Source organism: Terrapene carolina, unplaced genomic scaffold (genome assembly GCF_002925995.2).
Source record: "Terrapene carolina triunguis isolate 2854851 unplaced genomic scaffold, T_m_triunguis-2.0 Scaffold926, whole genome shotgun sequence".
NCBI lineage: Eukaryota > Metazoa > Chordata > Testudines > Emydidae > Terrapene > Terrapene triunguis.
This window is the reverse complement of record NW_020665277.1, coordinates 5,666,717-5,676,296: the sequence shown is the minus strand read 5'-3', so window position 1 is coordinate 5,676,296 and position 9,580 is coordinate 5,666,717. Positions and strand designations below refer to the sequence as shown.

Below are 9,580 nucleotides of genomic sequence, written 5' to 3'. Positions count from 1 at the left end.
ACACACACACACACAGCCCGTGCACTTCCCAGGGAGGGGTCGGACACGCAGGCATGCACACACAGCCTGTGCACTCCCCAGGGAGGGGTGGGACAGACACACCCACACCCTTGCTTTCTCTCTGGGCACAGGAGGGAGAGAGAGGACACACCCCACACTCCTCAGAAGGGTGGAGGGAGGTCTCACCCCCTTACACTGCACTGGGGATGGGGGAGAGGTAACTCACAGACACAGGGCACTTCCCAGAGAGGGGGAAAGGCAGAGCAGGTCATGGCTCTCCCTGGATGGAAGGGGAGAGGAGGGGCATGGCTTGGGGGGTGGGGGAGAGGAGGAGAGGGTTTGTCTCACACCAGGCTCTCTGGCTCATGTGTTGGAGGGAGGAGGGGGAAGGGCCAGACGAGGGCAGGCAGGACTCCTTGTGGATCACCCCCAGCCTCTCCCTCCTGCGTGCTGTCGGCTCCCTCCGAGCTCCTCCGTCGGCATGGCGGTGGGGTGCTTGCCCAGGCAGCTTGTCCCCCGCCGAGTCAAGGAACACATAAAGCGCGCGGTGGGCAGAGTTGGTACTTACTTTGGTGCCAGTAATGGCTGCAAGGCCACCTCCTCTGTCTCCGGGATGCTGGCCTGAGGCGACTGTTTTTGGCTGCTGTAAGACACGACTTTGCCCAGCTGAGGGGCAGTGGGCGGGTCGGGCGAGCGTACTCGGAGTGGCTCCGGTTTGCCGAAGCGGGGTGGCACCGGGCGGGTCAGTGGGTTCTTGCCCAGCGGTGAGCGCTTCGAATCGTCCGAGGAGGAGCTGGTGCGTGCGGCGTTGCTGGAGCCCGGTGTTGACTGGATGCCCGAGTCCACCAGCCCCGTGTCCTCCTCCCTGGCCAGGGGCGGCGGGGTAGGCGACTGCTGCAGCAGCTTCTCCCGCTCCTGCATGGAGGCCACAATGTGGCGGGAGAGATTGTCATAGCGCATGGGCGAGGGCTCGCATGGGGGTGGATGCTTGGGCGAGCCGGCGCCAGGGAAGTGGCTGTGCAGGTCGGCCTCACGCTGCTGGGTGATGCGGGCCGAGAGAAAGGGCGAGGTGTAGCCCATGGGGGGCTCCGGCTCCGGCCCAGCCTGCACTGACTCGAAGTCGGGGCTTTCAGAGGGAGTGAGCAGGCTGTCGTATGATAAGCTGCCATTGCGCGTCTGGTTCACCAGACTCTTGTAGGAGGTGGAGGTGGTGCCCTCTGAGCGGATCGACTGAAGCTGGCCCAGCTCGAAGCCCGTGCCCTGGGCCGACTTGAGGCTAGAGGAGCGTGAGCCGCTTGACAGTGGGTCAAAGTGGAAGCTCTTGCCGAAGGTGGGAGAGCGGAAGCTCTCGGGCTCCAGGCTCGGCTCCGAGCGGTAGCTGGGATTCCGGCTGCTCTCGGCGATGGAGGTGGGCTCCTTCAGGCTGTCCCCTCGGCTCAGCTGCAGGGCACAGGAGATGCACGGTATAGTCAGAGACCCCCTCACCTAATACCCACAGAACTAGAGACCCACTCCAGCCTGCCCTGCCCCCCATACTGTCCTGGGGGCTGGAACAAGGCACCTCCAGAGACAGCCCAGACCCTACCCCATTTCCCAGGGTTCAACCCTGCAGACTCCTCATCAGGCATCCTCAGAGACGGGGCAGAGGAGCTCAAAGCAAGGTCTCCCCTAAAAGGGTCCGGAGCCCCCTCACAGCCCAGCCCCCACGTTCCCCCCAGCTCTGCCCCGTAGGGTTGGCATAGGGCATCCCCGGAGGCAGGGCAGGGGACACATCCCAAGAGATAAAGCAGGGGGAACTCAGCACCCCACCCTGCACTGCCCTGCGAGATCAGCTTCAGGAGCTGAGGTAACATCCCCTTAAGAAGGGCCCTGGCCCCTCTCCCAGAACTGCCCTCTGAGGACAAGCCTGAGTCCTGTGGGAGTCATGAACCTGTCCCCTTATAACACCACAGCCCAATGGCAATGACTGGGTGGGTGGCCTGGGGCTAGACCCAACCAAGACGTTCTGAGACACTTAGTTCTTGCATATCCCCCTTCCACTGCCTCCACCTGCCCACGGGCAGCTCCTAAGAAGGGTCACTCCCCACCCAGCCCCCAGGGCCTTCCAAGGGCAGCATTACCTTGGCGCTGGTGGAGTGCGGCATGGCAGCTGAGGCACTGCTGCTGCTGTAGCCAGGGCGGTACTTGTACATGGTTGGAGTTGGAGGGCTGTCCCTGCCTAGCAAGCTGCTGTCTGTGGAGGGGAGAAGAGAGAGACACACACACTCACACACAGCATTCATGGCCTCACCGCAGGGTCCTCTCCCCGCAGTTGGGGGACACCAGAGTCATCGTGCTGATCCGTGAGAACCGTCTCTGAGCCTGGGATAGGGGGTTGGGACGCCAAGGAGGGGGAGGAGCTGGGTTAGATGGGCCAAAGGGCAGCACTGGGAATGGGATGAAATGGAGCAGGAGGGTCATTTCCCAACAGTGAGATCAGGCAGGCAGCTTCCAGCCCTGCGTGCAGCTTGGCCAGCGCTGGGTCATGGGTTCTCGGCTCCACTCTGCCGAGCAAGGGGTCCTGTGACTGGTGGAGAAACCCCACACTGAGCTGCGCAATACTCAAGGGGCTCCACTGCTTGGGGCTTTTCTAACCATGCTGGAGAAACGCTGCGGGGGAACAGTCCTGCCCTGGCGCCCAGGGGACGGGCTTTGTGGATCGTCTTAACACTGCTCCAACACAAGAGCCTTGCCTGTTCTGAGCGCAGGCAGAAGCCCGCAGCTCTCCTCTTCCTGACGAGGGAGGGTGGGGAGGCGTGCTGGGCATTTCGGGAGCTCTGTCCAACTGGCGTTACAGACGTCACAGCTTGCCCTCACCTCCTGCCTCAAGGCCAAGAATCTTGCTGTCACCTTCCAGGCTCTGCCCCTGCCCAGATCTTATCCACCTCTCCCAAAGCCTCTTCTCCCGCTGCTCCAACTCCTCCCACACGAACCCTGGAATTGCCTCCACCCTAGCCCCATTCTGTCCAAATGCCGCCTCTTCCACCGCACCCTGTAGTTCTGCCTATGGAGCCTCGCTACATTCCAGTACAGACCCATCCTGTGGGAAGTATGAACTGCTGGGTCCAGTCAGCTGGGAAACAGGTTGGGACAAGGACAGTGTCTTCCTCTGCAATGACCCGTTGTGCATTCTAACCAGTAGCTCATGCCTCCTCTCCCCACAGATAGAGCTCAACACCATCTCTCAGAGGCAGGCAAACACTTGGAGAAACCGCAGCACAGAGAGGGGAAGCCATTCACCCAAGGTGTCACTAAGTGAGTCAGTCAGAGCACAGAGCTCTGGACTCCCAGGAAGGTAGTCTAGTCACCAGACCATGCCCCCTCTCCACACACATTCCCTTAGATTCCCTCTCCCAGCGGGGGACAGAGCTGGCAGGCCAGGAGCCAGCAATAACGCCTACATGAGAGAAATTAGCACTAGCATCTGTGCTCCCACCTACACATCAGGACAGTCACCACCATCGTGACATCAGGCTACAGACAAGACTCAGGCCCCCTCTGGATCCCTGCTTCCCACACACGAGGGTAGCAGCACAAACCATTCTAACTCGCTAGTCCAGAGAGCCACCACAGCAACCTTCCCGGCCAGGGATCAGTGCAATCTAGGCAACGGAGTCACCAGCTCCGCTTTGCCCTTCACTAGGCTGTGTGCAACACAAACTAAGCCCTGCAAATGCTCCAAGAGACATTCCTAAAACTGCCCAGCCGCTTCTACGCACAGCTCTGCTGACGCACTTTGCTTCTGCTCTGCAGCCCCTTCTGCTATCCCAGCCCTGGGCTCTGCCGATGCACCTCGATCCTGGTCTGCGCCCCTGGGCTCCCCTCCCTGCGTCGGGTGGGGCACAGCTGCTCGTCAGCCTAGCATGCCTTCCTTACCCTCATTGGTGGCCAGGGATAAGTGCGTCCTCAGACCTGTGTAGCGGCTGAGGTCTGGCTTGGGTGGGGGTGGCGGCTCAGCATCGGCAGACTGGCTCTCCATCACCTCCAGGCTTCCTTTGGACTGCAGAGACAAAGGGCAGAGGAGCAATCAGAAGGGTAGGGCAGGACGCAAGGTCCTCCCCGCTGGGCTCAGCAGCAGTGAGGTGGTGTTAAAGGGGCCTTGCTGCCTCCTGGCGCTGACAAGGCATCCCAGGAGCAACGTCCACTTGCGGCTCGGATGCTGGGTGGGAAGGGAAGAGGTGCCTCAGAGCTACCCGGGAGGAGAGAGGGAGGGAGGGTGTGAGCCTCATGCAGCAGTGGCCGCCACATGGAAGGAACACGGCTTCAGTTGCGGGGCAGGCTGGACGAACACAGTGAAACCACAGAGAGGGGAAGAAAGGGAGCACGTGAAAGGCTCACTCGGTTCCTACTCACGGCTGCACACTGCACCCCCTGGGCTCTCCCCGCCCAGGGTGCCGTCCTCCTCACCTTTGTTCTCTTCAGTTCAGCCTGGATACCGTTGTCCATTATCTTGACAGTGACCTGTCCATCCGACACCTCAGGCCGCAGGAAGGGCGGCTTCACCAACACTGTCTGCTCTGCCTTTGGTCGTCCGAGGTATCTAGTGAAGCATAGGGGAGAGGTAAGCACTGGACTCGACACGCGAGCGGCTGAGCTGGGACAGTGCCCTATGCACACAGACTGCTCCTGCCTGGTTGGCACCCTACAGGAAGAGCTGCACGCCCCAGAGGGACCCCCACGAGAGGGAGGGGGAGAAAGAAGAGCCATGCACTCTATGATGCTAAGCCCAGAATGAGGGTGCTTTTAGCCATGCAGTTCCCCAATCACCAAGCAATTCTACAGGGGACATCAAAACCTCCCACAAAGCCAGGAGACGCCCCTGAATGCAGCGCCCTCAGGCGAGTGCCTCAATGAGCAGGATGCTGGTGGCTGCGCTGAGAACACCCAGGGGCAGGTTTGGATTTAAAGCAGAGGATCAGGGACTTGCCCTAGCGAAGCAGACACTCACATGAGGACATCCACCTCCCAGAACAGCTAAGCAGGCCTGGGACCAAGGGGCTGGCTCGGATCTCCCTGTAGCAGGTGAGGCAGACTTACCTGGGGGCTGGGGAGCTGCAGAGAACACGGCTGACGTTCTTACAGCAGCCATTGGTGAAGGGGTTCACACCACCCCGGAATTTACCCGTAACCTGTGGGAGACAGAGAACCATTCAGGGGAGCCAGTACGGAGATGCAGGGAGGGGAGGCCGGCCACCGCTCTCCCTCCCACCCTCCAAACACCTGTGGCCTGCAGAGTACGTACCTGTTCATTAGTAGTGCGTCCCCTGGCTACCAGCACCACGTGGAACCCCGTAAGGCCAGCGACAGGGATGAAGAACAAACCAGCCACGCACATCACAGCCATGCTGCCAGCAAAGTCAAGGAACCAACCACAGTGCTGGTCTCATATACACTCCCCGCTCCAAGCCCTGCTGCTCATCCTGCCCCGACTGGGAATGCTCTTCTCCTGGCACCCCCATGCACCTGGGAGACATCCCTTCCCCAGCCTGCAATGCTCATCTCCTGGCACCCCCACGCCCATGGGAGACACCCCCTCTCCTGGTCTGGGCTGCTATTTTAGGCAGGATTTCGCTGCACCGTGGAGATGGGAGGAGGATACGTGACGGCCATGCGGACCCCAGAGAGCTCTTCCACCTGGTAGAGGACATAGAGCAGGCCAAAGCCGAAGACGCCCATGATGTGCACGGTGAGCGAGAGCAGGAAGAGGAAGAAGTAGCGGTAGTTGCGCCGCCCGATGCAGTTGTTCACCCAGGGGCAGTGATGGTCAAACTCCTGCCAGTTACAAGGGAAGGGCAGAAAACAGTCAGAGGCTTCTGTTCAATAGCACAGGGCTACAGGCACTAGCCAACCTGCACCATGGGGCAAGCAGAACACAGGACCCCTGCCACCCCACCCTGCACGGAGAGTGGAGCACAGGACCGCCCTGCCACCCCACCCCACAGCTCCTCCCCCACAGGGAGAGCAGAGCACAGGACCACCCTGCCACCCCACCCCACAGCTCCTCCCCCCACAGGGAGAGCGGAGCACAGGACTGCCCTGCCACCCCACCCCTTCCCATGGTTCCTCACCCTCCAGGGAGAGCATAGAGCAGGACCATCTACCTGGTATCAGTGTGTAGGACCCTCACTGTCTGAACTTCTCACCCTCATGGTGATCAGAGCAGAAGGCTCTCCCACCCACCTGCCACAGGGAAGCAGAGCACAATATGCCCTTGTCCTCTAGGGTCCTCACCCCATAACCCATAGGGCAAATAGAGTGCAACTCAGACAGACCCACCCTCCATGTCCTGCAGCCAAGCACAGCACAGGACCACCACTGGCATGCAGAGCTGTGCAATACATAGGGTGCTGCGGGCACAGTAGCTCAGATCACTGCAGTCCAGCCTGCACCCTGCCCTGCCGGCGGTTCCTCACCTCCACACAGTTGTCACAGACGCTGCAGTGGGAGCAGCGCGGGGGCCGGTAGAAGCGGCACGTCGCACACCATTTCATGCGCACCTGGATGCCCTTGATCTCCACTGTCTTGTAGAGTGGGGCTCTGAAGTCATCCTCCTTGTCCTCATCTTCCTCTGCTGAGGGAGGGGAAATGCCCAGCAGAGCAATAAGTCAGAGCACTGGGAAGTCACAGGCCAAACCCAGCTGCTATCTACCCCCAAGAGTTGGGAGAGCTTCTGAGAACCCCAGTCTTTGCTGTCCCGATGCTGTTGCACTGGACACCTCAGCCGCCCCTTAACAGGAAAATCCCCAAGTCTGCATTCTGAGCAGACATGGGGGCCGTCTAGAGGACCCCAAATATTGAACCATCTATCGGGAGGGTCTCCTAGGCCTTGGCCTCTCAGATGTCTGCTGACCATGGGAGGCTCAGGGACCTGATCCAGGAATACAGGATTTATATCTGTTTTGACCATTGGTCCATCTGATCCAGAATGCTGGCTCCAACAGAGGCCAATACCAGACATGACAGAAAAAGGAAAACCCTCACAATGCATGTCCCAGCACAATACCAAATGACCAGGGCAAAGAGGTTCTTTCCTCAGCTCTGTGGCCAGCCTTATGCCCTGAAGCTGGAGATCTGGGGTATCAGCCCCTGTCCCGTCATCAGCAGAGCATGGAAAGAGTTGGCTCCTGACAAGACACTTCCTGGACTGCACTGAGACGGGACCAGCTCTCACCTCGTGGGAATATGCCCGGGTCCATGAAGGTGGCCATGCTGAAGTTGGCCAGCACGAAGAGGAAGACAACAGCATTGTAGATGGGGATGATCGGGGAGATGTACAGGCTGAGCCCTGGGCACCTGCACACAGACACAAGAGATGAGACAATGAAAAATCACCTCAACTCATGACCTAATTGGACTCTAGATAGGATGGCCCCAGCCCTTCCCACCAGCACTTCCCCAATTTAGTCTAATAACTGCATTCTGCAACCCCAAGAGAAGCCCTTCAGACTCATCTAGCCAAGGAGGGACTCCAGGCAATGCTGTTTGGAGCTGTGAACTGGAAAGGGGTGAGGACAGAGTCCTGCCTTCAACCCTGTGCATGAAGGCAGAAAGAGTAGCCTTTAATACCCTTTCCCCAGCTGCTGCTCCTTGCTGCAGCGCTCAGTAGGGCAGCAGCTGGGCAGAGGATAGAGCGAGTGGATGGACGTGCTGGGCACTGGACAAGCCGTCCCTGCTGTGCTTTGCAGTGTCCCAAAGTGGAAGGCCACATTCCACCCCCGAGAGGTGGGTCATATTTCCCACTGGGCAAACATTGGAGGAGGGGATTCACACTCCCCAGGGGAGCTTAGGAACCACATTGCACAGGAGCCAAAGAATTTCCAACACACAGCCGTTAACCCTTCTCCTCCCGCAACAGGCCACTCCCCTTGGTTCTCTCCAGAAGAGCCAACCAGGACAATAGTGCACTTGGAAACTCGCCTGCAGCCTTCTCAGTAGGACAGGGGTATGCCAAATAGCCAAGCAGCACTAGGAGACTAGGGTACACAGAACTGATCGCGTCCCTCCTCTGGGACAGAGGGGGCACTTGGGCCCTCCAGCAGAAACAATGCCCAACAGTACTGGCCTGTCTTCTGGGCCACAGGTCCCCTGGCTAGATCCTAACCTTGTTCCACTGAGCACCAGCTCTTGCTTGAGCTGGCTGGTATAGAAACTCATTCCCATAACCTCTCCCTACCCTCCTGTAGCTGACTTTGAAATGCAGCACATTCCCTCCACACTCTGAACAGTAGCTGCGGGGCAGGGGGAACCCAGAGAGTCCAGGAAGGGAAGTGATTAGCAGTGGGCACATAAGGGAAGCATTCTGCTGGGCCCCTCTGACCAGCTTGGAAAATCCACTGGAAGGGGAGAGTGAAGAACAGTCCTCCCCTTCCATCCCATCACAAATGTTCCCTCCAAATTCAGCCATGTTGGAGGACAAGATGGTCATTCCCCAGCAGTTAAATGATGGTTCCATCCTGCTGTGTGGGATCTAACCATGCCCTCAGTCTGTGCTCAAGGAAGGATGGCCCAGCGGTTAGGGCTCCAGCCCAAGACTTAGGAGAGCTGGGTTCAAGCCCCTGCTCTGCCACAGACTCTCTGTGTAACCTTGTGCAAGTTGCATGGCCTCTCTGTGCCTCAGTTCCCCCTCTGTACAATGGGGATAATAGCACTGCACTGCCCTGCCTCACACGGCGTATGAGGGTACATGGGGTATGAGGTGCTGAGACACTACAGGAATAGGGCCTGCAAAATTACCCAAGGCAGACAGAGCCCTGGACAAACCAAAAGCAGGACTAACCCAACTCATTAAGGCAAACTAGACAGCGAGGGAGAGAAACAGGACAAGCCAATCTGACCAGTAGCTCCACACACAGAGAGCTTGCAAGGGAAAAATATGTCCCCCACAACATGTGCAGGGAGACCAGGTTAGAGTGGGGAAAGCAGCTATTGAGCAGAAAGAACCCAAGCAGAATGTCCAAGTGAAAAAGACAGCCCTATGTCTGAATGCTGGGACAGTCAGTTAAGGCTCCCCAAACAGTCCTAACTCTGCCTTGTGCTGGGATGTGGGGGGGTCAAAGAAGTTCATTGTCTGCTCCCCAGTGCCCTCTGGGGGACAAAGGGAAGTCACAAGCATCTAGGCTGTACCGGAGGATGGGATACTTTGGGAAAAAAGGTCTCTAGTTATAGCAAGGAGGATGGAATCAGAGTGGAAATCTGGGAAGGGCCCACCTTTTTCTTCTGTGATTATACAGCACCCACACAATGGTGCTCTGGTCCATGGCTGGGGCTACTAGGTGATACCATAATACTCCTAATAAATAATGTACAGTGCTTAGTTCAATCGTGCTCTGGTCCCTAGCCAGGGCCTTTATGTGCTACTGTAATACACATAATAAAATCTAGCTCAGTCATGGGGGCGGGTCTGAGATCCACAATGGCTAATACTCTGCTATTGCTAAGCCTGTTTGGGTGGAGGTCAAAATAGGGTAGACAGTGATAAGGGAGTTCCAACCTTATTTATAGAATCCCCACCACGATACCCAGCCCCACTGGAATTAACCAG

General features: G+C 58.3%; 1 protein-coding gene across 1 annotated transcript in view; it reads right to left on the bottom strand.

Moving 5' to 3' along the window:
- ZDHHC5 (zinc finger DHHC-type containing 5) overlaps positions 1 to 9,580 on the bottom strand; it is a 39,219-nt gene that overhangs the window by 2,486 nt on the left and 27,153 nt on the right. Inside the window, exons 3-11 of the mRNA XM_026661114.2 lie at positions 7,211 to 7,332; positions 6,453 to 6,610; positions 5,639 to 5,811; positions 5,282 to 5,384; positions 5,077 to 5,168; positions 4,447 to 4,579; positions 3,916 to 4,039; positions 2,121 to 2,233; positions 569 to 1,440 (exon numbers count right to left, since the gene is read on the bottom strand). Coding sequence (XP_026516899.1) covers positions 569 to 1,440; positions 2,121 to 2,233; positions 3,916 to 4,039; positions 4,447 to 4,579; positions 5,077 to 5,168; positions 5,282 to 5,384; positions 5,639 to 5,811; positions 6,453 to 6,610; positions 7,211 to 7,332 — 1,890 coding nt within the window. The remainder of the gene's footprint in view (positions 1 to 568; positions 1,441 to 2,120; positions 2,234 to 3,915; positions 4,040 to 4,446; positions 4,580 to 5,076; positions 5,169 to 5,281; positions 5,385 to 5,638; positions 5,812 to 6,452; positions 6,611 to 7,210; positions 7,333 to 9,580) is intronic.